General features: G+C 37.6%; 1 protein-coding gene across 1 annotated transcript in view; it reads right to left on the bottom strand.

Annotated features, from left to right (window-relative positions):
• Positions 1–10643: 10643 nt before the first annotated feature.
• The window catches only part of LOC135225695 (transport and Golgi organization protein 1-like), a 36354-nt gene continuing 34223 nt past the window's right edge, over positions 10644–12774 (bottom strand). Inside the window, exon 3 of the mRNA XM_064265046.1 lies at positions 10644–12147. Coding sequence (XP_064121116.1) covers positions 11446–12147 — 702 coding nt within the window. The 3' untranslated portion in view covers positions 10644–11445. The remainder of the gene's footprint in view (positions 12148–12774) is intronic.

Genomic DNA, 12774 nt, shown 5'->3' with positions numbered 1-12774 from the left:
ACACTTCAGTTGCAATTACAACTTCTCTCTCCTCTACAACAGATCCAATTAAATCTACACTCACTTTATCATATATAATCTCAATAACCTCTTCAATACCAAGTTCAACTGCATCTACAGTTTCTTTGACTAAAACTTCAGGTTTAACAGCAATCTCTTCTACCTCAACAACTGTTTCAATTGATTCAATAAGCTCTTCAGCAATAATTCCAGCAGACTTAACAATACCTTCATATGGAACATCAGACTCAATTGCAAACTCTTCTTCCTCAATAACCAACCTGGCAGATTCAGTAATCATCTCACTAACACCCTCTGTTGATGTAATAGATTCTTCGACTGAGGGTAAAGATTTAGAAAGAATCTTTTCTTCCACAATACCCACTCCAAATAATTCCTCAATCTCTTCAGTAAGAGTTTCACTTGAAATCCCTTCAGTTATTTCTATATCAAGAGAAACTTTGGACTCCATCATACTCTCTTCTTCCTCAACAACTAATTCAACCGATTCAACAAACTTTTCAGTAACATCTTCAGTCAACTGAACAGTTTTGTCTACTAAAGTTTCAGATTCAATTGCAATCTCTTCTTCAACATCAACTCCAGCTAAACCAGCTATCTCTATAACAGAAACTAAAGGTTTAATGATCTCTTCTTTTCCAAAAGGGTCACCAATTAATTCCACAACCTCTTCTGGCATGGCTTCACTTGGTTCAACAGTCACTTCAACTGAAACTTCAAGTCTGACTGCTTTCTCTTCTCCCTCAGTAATCACACTAGCTGAGTCAGCAATTTCCAGGTAACTCTCAGTTTTAAGAACAATCTCTTCTGAAATACCTTCAGTCACTTCAACAATCTCTTTAGAAATACATTCAGTCACTTCAACAATCTTCTCAACTGGAGTTTCATGTTTGCTTGAATCATCACCTTCCTCAGCAGAGATTTTGATTGATTCTGTAAACACATCACCAGGGACTGTATAGGGAACTTCAAGTTCTTCAATAAAATCTTTGGCCGATTCTACAATCTCTTCAGCTAATTCCACAGCTGCTTCACCTATCTCATTGAAGACAACGGCATCCAAACCTTCCTTAGTTACTGATCTAGTTGATTCAACAATATCTTCAGCTGAAGTTTCAAGAGTAGTTGGAACCAGTTTTTCTTCAGTGACAGATCCAGCTGACATCACAGCCTCCTTTGATGTTTCAGTTACAGCTTCGGTTAATTCAGCAATCTCTTCAAAAAAGCCTTCAGTTGCAATTATAACTTCCTGCTCCTTAATAACAGATCCAATTAAATCTATATTCATTTGATCATATTCACTTTCAGTAGCTTCTTCAATGTTAAGTTTGATGGATTCTTCAGTCTCTTTGACTGGAACTTCAGGCTTAACTGCAATCTCTTCTTCCTCAATAAATACTTCAGCCGATTCGAAAATCTCTTCAGAAATGCCTTCAGCTAAATAACCAGAGTCATCTAGTAGAACTGCAGATTTAACTACAGTTTCGTTTTCTTCAAAAAGCACTTCAGTTGATTCCACAATGTCTATAACCTCATCAGCTAAAGGTCCAACAGTAACTACAACTTCTTCCATAACATCTGGAGTTGATTCTACAATCTCTTCACCTAAAGCTTCAATGTATTCAGCACCTTCACCAATTACTGTTTCAGTTATTTCCATTACTTCTTCGCCTGAAACATCACATACAACTTTACCCAGTCCTTCAACAAGTCTAGTGGAGTCAACAGTCTTTTCAGTTGAAACTTCAGAAATAATTGGAACCAATTTTTCTTCAATAACAGATCCGGCTGACACCACAGCTTCCTCTGATGTCTCAGTTAAGGATACAACCTTTCCAGTTACAGCTCCAGTTAATTCTGTAATCTCTTCAACGAAGACTTCATTGGTAATTAAAATTTCTTCACCCTCAACAACAGATCCAATCAAATCTTCATTCACTTTGTCATATTCACTTTCAATAGCCTCTTCTTTGATTTGAACTTCAGGTTTAATTGCAATCTCTTCTTCGTCAACAAACTCTTCAGCCGATTCCACAATCTCTACAGAAAAACCTTCAGATGGTTTAACAACTTTATGTGGAACATCAAATTTATTTACATTCTCTTCTTCCTCAATAACCATTCCAGAAGATTCCACACTTTCTACAAAGTCATCAACTATACATCTAAATGCAACTCCAATTTCTTCAATAACATCTTTATTTAATTCTACAATCCCTTCACCTAAATCTTCAAAGACATCAACAACTTCTTCAGTGATAGTTTCATCCAATTCCAATACTTTTTTGCTAGAATCATTACATACAACTGTACCCAAAATTTCATCAGCAACAGTTCTGGGTGAGACAACTATCTCTTTGTCTGCAGTTTCAAGAGAAATTGGAACCAAATTTTCTTCAATGACTGATCCAGCTTTCACCACAACCTCATTTGATGTTTCAGTTATGCCTACATTTTCAGCAACCACTTCAGTTAATTCAGTAATCTCTTCAGCAAAAGCTTTAGTTGTGATTACTTTTCCATCCTCAACAACAGATTCAATTAAATTCACACTTACTTCATGTTTATTTTCAAGGGCATCTTCAATAACAGATCCAATCAAATCTACAGTCTCTCTGACTGGAACCTCAGAATATTCACTTTTAAAAGCCTCTTCAAAAACAGTTTCAATTGAATCAACAGCCTCTTTGACTGGAACTTCAGAGTATTCACTTTTAAGAACCTCTTCAATAACAGATTCAACTGAATCAACAGTCTCTTTGACTGGAACTTCAAAATATTCACTTTTGAGAACCTCTTCAATAACAGATTCAATTAAATCAATAGTCTCCTTGACTGAAGCCTCATCATATTCACTTTCAACAGCCTTTTCAGTGGCTGTTTCAAGCGAATAAAGTGTCTCTCTAACTGGAGATTTTGGGTATTCACTTTCAACAGCCTCTTCAATGACAGTTTCCACTGAATCAACAGTCTCTTTAATGGGAGCTTCACGTTTAACAATAACCTTTTCTTCCTCAATAATCACATCAGCTGTTTCCACAGTCTCTTCAGAAATACCTTCAACTAATTTAATAGTATCTTCATGTGGAATTTCCTCGATAACCATTTCTACAAACTCATCAATTACATCTCCTAAAGTAACTACAATTTCTTCAAAAATACCTGGAGTTGATTCCACAATCTCTTCACCCACAACAACTTCATCAGTAACTGTTCCTGCTAATTCCATTACTTCTTTGCCTGGACCATCAAATACAACTTTATCCATATCTTCATCTGCAACAGTTCTCGTTGAGTCAACTATCTCTTCAACTGAAGTTTGAAGGGTAATTGGAATCAGTTTTTCTTCAATAACAGACCCAGCAGACCTCACAGCCATCCCTGATGTTTCAACTATGGCTACAACCTTTTCAGGAAAAACTTCAGCTGATTTAGTAATCTCTTCAACAAAAACTTCAGTTGCAATTACAACTTCCTCCTTAACAACAGAGTCAATCAAATCTACATTCAATTCATCATGTTCACTTTCCACAACCTTTTCAATAACATATTTGGTTGAATCAACAGTCTCTCTGACTGGAATTTCAGGCTCAACTGCAATCTCTTCTTCCTCAACAAACACTTCAGCTGATTCCATAATTTCTACAAATACAGAATCAGCTGATATACCAGTACCTTTATGTGAAACATCTGATTCAATTGCAATCTCTTCTTCCTCAACAACCACTTCAGTGGATTCCACAATATCGCCTGTAATAGCTTCAGTTGATTCAGGAGCATGAACAGGTGTTTTTGGTTCAACTGCAATCACTTCTTCCTCAACAACCACTTCAGTGGATTCCACAATTTCTCTTATAATAGTTTCAGTAGATTCAGAAGCATGAACAGGTGTTTTTGGTTCAACTGCAATCACTTCTTCCTCAACAACCACTTCAGTGGATTCCACAATTTCTCCTATAATAGTTTCAGTTGATTCAGGAGCATAAACAGGTGCTTCTGATTCACCTGCATCCTCTTCTTCCTCAAACACCACTTTAGTGGATTCCTTAATTTCTTCTGCAATAGCTTCAAATGGCTCAAGAGTATAAACAGTTGTCTTTGGTCCAACTGCAACCTCTTCTCCATCCACCACTTTCACAGACTCCACATTTTGTTCTGTAATCGCTTCAGTTGATTCAAGAGTTTTAACAGGTGTATCTGGTTCAGTTACAATGTCTTCTTCCTCACTAGCCAATCTGGCACCTTCAGTGATCGTCCCAGTAAAACCCTTAGTTGATGTGACTGCCTTTTCAGGTTTAAACATAATCTCTTCTCCTATAACAACCACACTAATTAATTCCTCAATCTGCTCAGTAAGAGTTTCACTTGAAATATCTTCTGTTATTTCAACATCAACTGAAGCTTCAGACTCCACAACAATCTCTTCTTCCTCAACAACAACTGCAAATGATTCAACAAACTTTCCAGTGACACCTTCAGTCAAATGAACAGTTTTGCCTACTAAAGTTTCAGATTCAATTGCAATTTCTTCTTCAACTCCAGTTGTTTCAACTAACTCTTCAGTAAAAGTTTTGGTTGTAATCACTACCTCCTCAGTAATACCCTCAGATATTACAGCAGTCTTTTCAACAGAAACTTTAGTTTCAGTAATCGCTTCTCCTCCAAAAGCCTCACTAATTAAATCCACAACCCCTTCCGTATTAGCTTCAGTTGATTCAATAGCCTCTTCAACTGAATTTTCAAGTTTGATTGCTCTTTCCTCTCCCTCAATAAACACTCTAACCGATTCAACTATTTCTGCATAACTTTCAGTTTTAAGTGCAATCTCTTCAGAATTATCTTCAGTCATTTCAACAATCTCCTCAACTGGAGCTTCAAGTTTACTTGAATCTTCATCTTCCTCAATGATTCCTACTGATTCTATAAACTCATCAACAGAAGCTTTAAAGGCAACTCCAAGTTCTTCAATAAAATCTTCAGCTGATTCTAAAATCTCTTCAACAAATTCCACAGCAGCTTCACCTAAATCATCACTGGCAACTGCATCTAATACTTCAATAACTGATCTAGTTGATCCAGCAATATCTTCAGCTAAAGTTCCTACAGTAATTAAAACCACTTCCTCATTATCCACAGCTCCAGCTGATGCCACATCATCTTTTAATGATTCTTCAATTAAAACTGCTTCTTCAGTAACAATTTTAGATGTATCAACAATTTCTTCATCAGGCCCTTTAGCGACAATCACTATTTCTTCCTCTTCAGAAGAACTAACAGCAACCTCTTTAGCAATAAACTCAACAGAGGAACTAACAGCAACCTCTTTAGCAATAAACTCAACTGAATCAATAGTCTCTTCAAATAGAGCTTCAGGTTTATCTTCAATCAAAATTTCTACTGATTCCACAACTTTTTCAATAACAGCTTCAGTTGACTCAACAATTTCTTTGACAGAAGCTTCAAGTTGGAGGGCTGTCTCTTCTCCCTCAATAAACACTCGAGCTGATCCAACAATCTCCTCAAATGCAGCTTCCAGTTCACTTGAATCCTTATCTTCCTCAACAGAAATACCAACTGATTCTACAAACTCTTCAATAGAAGCTTCAAGGGTAACACCTAGTTCTTCACTAAAATCTTCAGCCGGTTCTAAAATCTCTTCAACTAATTCCATAGCTTCTTCACCTAAATCATCATGGACAACTACATCCAAACCTTCTCCAATAACTGACCTAGGTGATTCAACAATCTCTTCAGCTGAAGTTTCAGGAATAATTGCAACCTCTATTTCTTCAATTACAGCTTCAGTTGATACCACATCCTCCTCTAAAGAATCTTCAGTTACCATTACAATCTCCTCTTCCTCAACAACACCTGAGATGGACTTCAATTCTAAAGATTCAGTTGTAACTACAATCTTTTCCAAAATAACCCCACTCATATCAGGGATCTCTTCTAATGAAGCTTCATGTTCAATTTCAATCTCTTCTCTAATATTCTCCTCTTCCGCAGCCACCACTCCAGTTGATTCCACATAACCACTAATCCCTTGATTGTCTTCTATAGTAGTATCAGGTTCAACTGCAACCTCTTCCTCCTCAGTAACTATTCCAGTTGATTCCATTTCTATAACTGGAGCTTCAGGTTCATTTGCAATCTTCTCAACCACCATTCCAGTTGACCCCATAAGTTTGCCAGTGGAAGTTTCAGCTGTAATTGAAGCTTGTTCAAAAATACCTTCATGCAATTTAGTAATTTCATTAACTGAAGCTTCTGGCTGAATTGTATCCTTTTCTTTCACAACAGAAGTTTCTATTGATTCTATAAAGTTATCACCAGAGGTTTCAAAGGTAACTCCAATCACTTCAATATCATCTCTAGCTGACTCAACAACCTCCTCAACAAAAACTTCAAACACTTCCTTAACTTCATCCATAACAGCTTCAGCTAAGTTCCGAGCTTCTTCACCTGAATCATCACACACAACTGCATCCCCTTCCTCGTCAGTAATAATCCTCACTGATTTACCAACACTATTTGACTCAATTTCTTTTACTGGAGGTTCCAGATTCAGAGAGACCTGCTGCTGCTCCTCATCAACAGCTCTAACTGATGCTAAATTCTCCTCATCCTCTCCCTCAACAACAGCTCTAGTGTATTCCACAAGCTCTTTAGCATAAGTCTTAGGTGTGACTGCAGCAACTTCTTTTGCAACAACAGTTCTAGCTGATTCAATTTCTTCAACTACAGTTTCACCAGTAATTGCAATCTCTTCCTCAAAAAACACATCTGTTTCTGTAAAAACCTCTCTGGCAGAAGATTCAGGTTTGAGAGCAACATCTTCCTCCCCAACAACTCTAGCCAAGTCTGCAATCTCTTCAACTAGAACTTCAGGGATTAAAGTGGTTTCTTCTCCTGCACCCATTGCTTCCCCAAACTCCTCAAAAGCAGCTTGAGTCGCAATTACAACCAAATCAAGAACATCACTTCTAACTACAACCTCTTCCTCAACAGCAATTGTACTTGCTACAGCAACCTTTCCAGCAGATGGTGCAGGTGCTACCACAGCCTCTTCAGTAACTGTGTCTGGAGATGCAGGAACTTTAGGAATCATTCTAACCCCTTCAACAGGTATCTCAGGAGCAACAATAACTTCATCATCAGTAATTACAGATGCTATAGCAGCCTCTACAACCCCTCCAACAATCTTCTCTAGAGTCGATGTGTCCTTCCCAAAATCAGACTTGGGAGATACAGTAGTCTCTTCATCAATAACTTCATGAACTAATGTAATTTCTTCAACTGCAGTCTTAGATGCCAATATAATTTCTTCATCTGGTGTATTAGGAAATGCAATTGTTTGAGCGCTGTCAGCTTCCAGTGATACAGAAAAACTTTCACTCGTATTATTATTTGCAACTGCAACTTCAAGAGCTGTTTCAGGTACTACTGGAACCTCTATACCTGCAGATTTTGGTGGCATAGCAATCTCCACATCTCTCTCTGCCCTAGAGAATACTGCAAAGCCCTCAGTACTGATAACAGGTTCTAGCTCACCTATATTACTGTCATTATCGACAGGCTCAGGTACTTCAAGAATTTCCACTTCTGAAGTAAAATTACCATCATCAAGATTTCTGTTCTCAATGTCAACCAACAGAGGATCTGCTGACTTAGGAAGAGTAGACATTTCTTGGATAAAAGCACCTGGCTCACTAAATTTCAGTACCTCAAGAGATATGTCTTCTAACCCTTTTAAAAATTCACCAATATCAGTCTCTGGAATTTCTTTCATGGGCCCATCATTTGGTGCCAGAAAATCTTTGCTCTCTTCACTGCCTAATAAAATCCCTTCCCCTCCACAGGCTATGGATGGTTTTCTTTTAATCAAATCTGCTTTCAAGTCCCCATCCACTATAGAATCTTCTAACCCAACAACACTAAGAGATATTCGTTTTTCTCCACCAACAGAATCTTCAAGGCCATCATTAACCAATACTTCAGGTACAACAGACACAGACATCCTCTCAACTCCCTCTGTTGGGGGAAAATCTGACTTTATAGAATGAACCCTGTCAGAATCTTTTATGGTATTATTTGTATAATTTACGTCAACACCCACTAAACGAGAAGCGACTGCTAGTTCTTCTGATGATGCTAATGATTCAGGTGTTACTGAAAGTGTATCATTCATTAATGTATCTGAAAGTAAAGCCATGACATCCTGAACAATGTCTTCCTTTGAGAGTGGAAGGTTTTCTGAATGTAAAATGTTTACTGTTATGTTATCAATAGCTGCAGTTCCTACATCTGAAGACAATGTTAAATTAGAAATGTCTGCATCCAACTGTTCCACACCTTCAGGTGTCAATGTCTCATTAAATACCTTAAGGCTGGAAACACTTTCACTTTCTGACACATCTACCACGCTACCTTCAGTAGCTGTCAAGTTATCAACATCTGCAGCTTCTACATCTGATGGCAATGCTAAATTAGAACTGCCTGCATCCAACTGTTTCAACCCTTTAGGTATAGATATCTCATCAAATACCTCAAGGTTGGAAACACTTAAACTTTCTGGCACATCAACCAATCTGTCTTCAAGAGTTTCATTACTTTTATTCAAGGAAATTCCTTGCTCTGGCAAGACATCCAAATATATTTCATTTTCTGTAACATCACTAACATTTTCAGTTACTTCAGATAATACAGATATAACATCATCAGGATATGAATTTTTTAATCCCAACAATCCCACCTCTTCTGCCTCTAGTTCAGTTTTGCTTTTAGGAACATCAAGTACAACGATATCTTTTGATCCTTCTCTCAGAGTTTCAGATTCCTTACTTTCAGGCAACTTACTCAAAGGTACAGTTACTGGCTCTAATTCTTCAACAGTCCTTGAATTCTCAGATACATGACCATTTTGCTCAACTGATGCTTCTGTTAAACCTAATTCAGAGGGAAACCTATCTAAAGGTACATCAGACCCAGTTTGACTGGGAAACATACTTTTTGGTAAATCTACAACAAGTGTCTCAGTGTCTGTTTCAGCTTGCTTAAAATGCTGCCTACTTTTAAATGTTTCATGAGCCTTATCTTTAAAAGCTTTGGTCTGGGAGAGAAGAGCAAGTTTTTCTTCAAAATATTCAGCTGAAGCCTGTCCTTTATCAACATCAGAAAATAACTTCTCTATCAATTTGAAAGCTGTATTGACATTTTTCTTACCTGTATTATGTCCAATAATATTTTTGCTTAATAATTTAATTAGAGAGTCATCTGTTCTAAAATGTGCACATATCAAGTGATCTGTGTCATTTGATACCAAACCGGTTAAATGAAGTAAATTAATACCAAAGGCTTTTGCCTGAAACTCACCTGCAAGATGTGACAAATCATCAGGGTCTACATGAGTGTGGGGGTGATGCTCTTGAGATGCAGGTTCTGGTTCAGCATACAGTGGTCGCGCAGTACTAGTGTCAAGGTCTTCATCATCACCTGGGGTGTGAGGGTCCTCTACATCAGAAACAGCTGTGTTATCTGCTTGCTCTCTAATCTCAGTAGATGTTATAGCAGAATCACCAATTTCAGCGTTACTTAAACCTACATTAAGAGAGACATCTGTATTTGCCTCTGTCGTCTCTATGCTACTGTATAATTCACTATCAGGCTCTTTACCACTATCATCTACAAATGAAGGAATATCAACAGCTCTAACGTTTGATCCTGCAGTTTCATCAATCTCTCTATTTGTCTCATCACCAATTTTGGTGATTTCAAGTGAAAGTTTAGTATTCTCTTTGCCTACCACAGACATCACATTCTTGTACTCTTCTTCCATAGCTTGATCAATATCAATATCAGTTCCATCAACATTTAAACTATCATTGGACAAAGACTCATCTACATCATTACATTCACTATCATCATCATCAACTTTATTTGCCATTTCTATATCTAGAGAGGACTCATCATTACCACTATCATCATTATTAAGAGGATTGACTGTTAAATCAGAATCAATACGGCCTGAGTTACCTTCTGGAAGTTCATCTTTCTTCTTTATCTTCAAGGTATTAAATACCTCACTGTCATTAATAACAAGAGAATGTGCTACATTGTAAACATGCTCTTCACTGCAATCATTATTTATGCAATCAGAAATGTTTGCCGACTTACTATTACTAATTTCATCTACAGTTCTTGATGTATCTTCCTTTTCACCCACACCACCTGACTCAGGAGCAACATCTAAATTATCTGTCTCTACTTCACACTTCTTATCACTACTACAGCTGGAATCATGAATGCCATCACCACTACCACCACCATCACCAATATCTAGAGATTTCATACCTGCTTCTTCCGTCCTGTCCGCTTGGTCATTCAGGGAAGTGGTACTAGAGTCAACAGAGGGGTCATCAACAGAGACCCTATCTTCAAGGTCTAAAGTAGGTTCTGGATTCTGATCCAGGTCAGATGTAACTGGAGTTTCAGGGAATTCATCTACAGAGGAAAGGGGGGAGTGCTGGGTGTTGAAAGCAATATCTACATCAGCAGCTGCAGCATGTGTTGGATGTACATTTAGTTCAGGACTTTCTGTAGGCTCTACAGGGAACTCGATAGTTTCAGGGGGTGTAACATTATCAACAGGATCTGCTTTTGGTGCTTCAGCACTACTTCCATCAGAAGCTATTTCCAATTCTACTTCAACCTCTCTATGAATTGCTTTGTCAGAATTTGTAGTGCCTGAATCATCAGCAGATTCATCATGAACTTCCTCTACCTTAGATGGTTCTGAAGAACTAAACCAAGAAGAAAAGAAGCCTTCACTTTCCTTCTCCTCACTCATAATCTCAGCTCCATCAATAACTGAATCTGCTTTTGGACTACCAAACCCATTTTCATTTTCAAATTCATCCACTTCTTCCTCCTCCTCACCATCAGAGTTTCTAGTCACCTCAGAAGAACCTTCATTCACTTCATCCTGTTCACCTAGTTTCTCCTTTTCGTCAATTTCAGAATATGCATCTCCAAACCAAGAGGTAACTGATGCAGTTGCTTCTGATAACAAAGATGATGTTGGGTTCAGAGGTATTGCAGCTTCTTCTGTCTGTGTGGCCGGCCCAACCTCCTCAGAAGGCAAAACTTCTGTTGGTTCAAGCACAGCTTCTGTAACTGCAGTCTCAGTGCCACTTTCAATGAGTGTTGCAGTGCTCATTTCAAGACTTAAAATTGATGTTACTGAAATGTCTACAATTTCACCTTCTGAACTTTCAACATGAGCTTCTTGTGACAGCTTTAATGATGGGTGTGCAGTTACATACTCTTCATCCATTACAGATGAAGACATGAGGTTTACAGGACTCACAACCTCAGCTGTTGGTGGCAATGGTGTTGTATCATCAAAATATATTGTAGTACCATCTATAACTTCATAATCGATGGGCAAAACTTCTTCATCCACAGGCACATCAGTTGTGGAAACTGGATCTCAGGTTTAGAACTTGCATCATGATCAGTGTGTGTGTGTTCACCTTTGGTATCTTCATCCACTTCACCTTCTTGTACAACTGAGGGTTGAGGTTCAAGGTTATCACCCTCACTTTCATCAGAAGACAATGTCTCACTTCCTGTGCCTTTTGATTTCTCATCATTATTTTCAAGTTTCTCATTGTCAGTGGAATCACTGTGATTCTCCTTCTCGTCTGGATCTTTCTCCTCTTCCTCATCACCACCATCATTACCTTCATCTTCTTCTTCGTTATCATCAATTTCTGCTGACTTATCATGCAAGGGTTTCTCTGTTTCCAAGTTTCCTTGGTCACCATTTTCATTTTCACCATCACTCACACTGGAAACTTGTTCATCGTCTTCAAGTCGATCGATTTCTTCCTTCTCCAAGGCAGCTTCCTGTAATCGTTTATATTCTACATCTTCGGCACTAAGCGCAATCTCATCTGCAAGAATCTCTGTCAATTCTGGCTTTACATTACTTTCAGTCTCGTCTGCAGCAGAATCCTCGTTGTCGCTTGCACCTTCAGTGGGCACCTCAAATTCTAATTTTGATACAAATACCTTATGCTCTCTGATATACTGCTTGGGTACATATCCTCTTTTGCCTTTAATCTGGAAAAAAAGACAAAACATTAATCCCAAAGCATGAAACTATACAAAACCTAATTAATTCAGCAATGGAGCAAAGGATATCAATCCTACTTATGGCAGCATGTTAAGTTAGTAATGAAATTTGTACAGCAACACAAATATACTACGAGATCTACGGTTGTATCAGCATTGGTGTTACCATAATTAGTGTGTTACAAACATAAACTGAGCCATAATTATAAATAATTAATTTTCTGTTGGTAATAGAGAAATCATAGTTGACAATTTCAGCTCAGGTAAATGAGTAAATTTCTCCTCTAAGCACATTATTACTCAAAAACAATTCTTGTATTTTCTTAATTTATGAAATTTTATAAGTTTTACTTATCAATTTGTTCATTTATTTGTTTATTTTCTAATACCTGATCTCTCCATCCTGCATTTCCCATTACCTTCTGTTTATTCTTTCAAATGAACACCATATTCTTTGGAAGCTTGAATTTCAAGTAAATGGGCTATATGGGCTTGTTCCATAAGAATAAGGTTCATCTCCTGAATAAAAACAAAAATAATTTAAAAGCTAGAAAAGTTGCTGAACTTGCTTATTTTAATAACCAATATGGAAGTATTTTACATGCATATTTATGT

The sequence above is a fragment of the Macrobrachium nipponense genome, chromosome 13 (genome assembly GCF_015104395.2).
Source record: "Macrobrachium nipponense isolate FS-2020 chromosome 13, ASM1510439v2, whole genome shotgun sequence".
Lineage (NCBI taxonomy): Eukaryota > Metazoa > Arthropoda > Malacostraca > Decapoda > Palaemonidae > Macrobrachium > Macrobrachium nipponense.
Note: the sequence above shows the minus strand (reverse complement) of the source record. Positions and strands in the feature narration are given on the sequence as shown.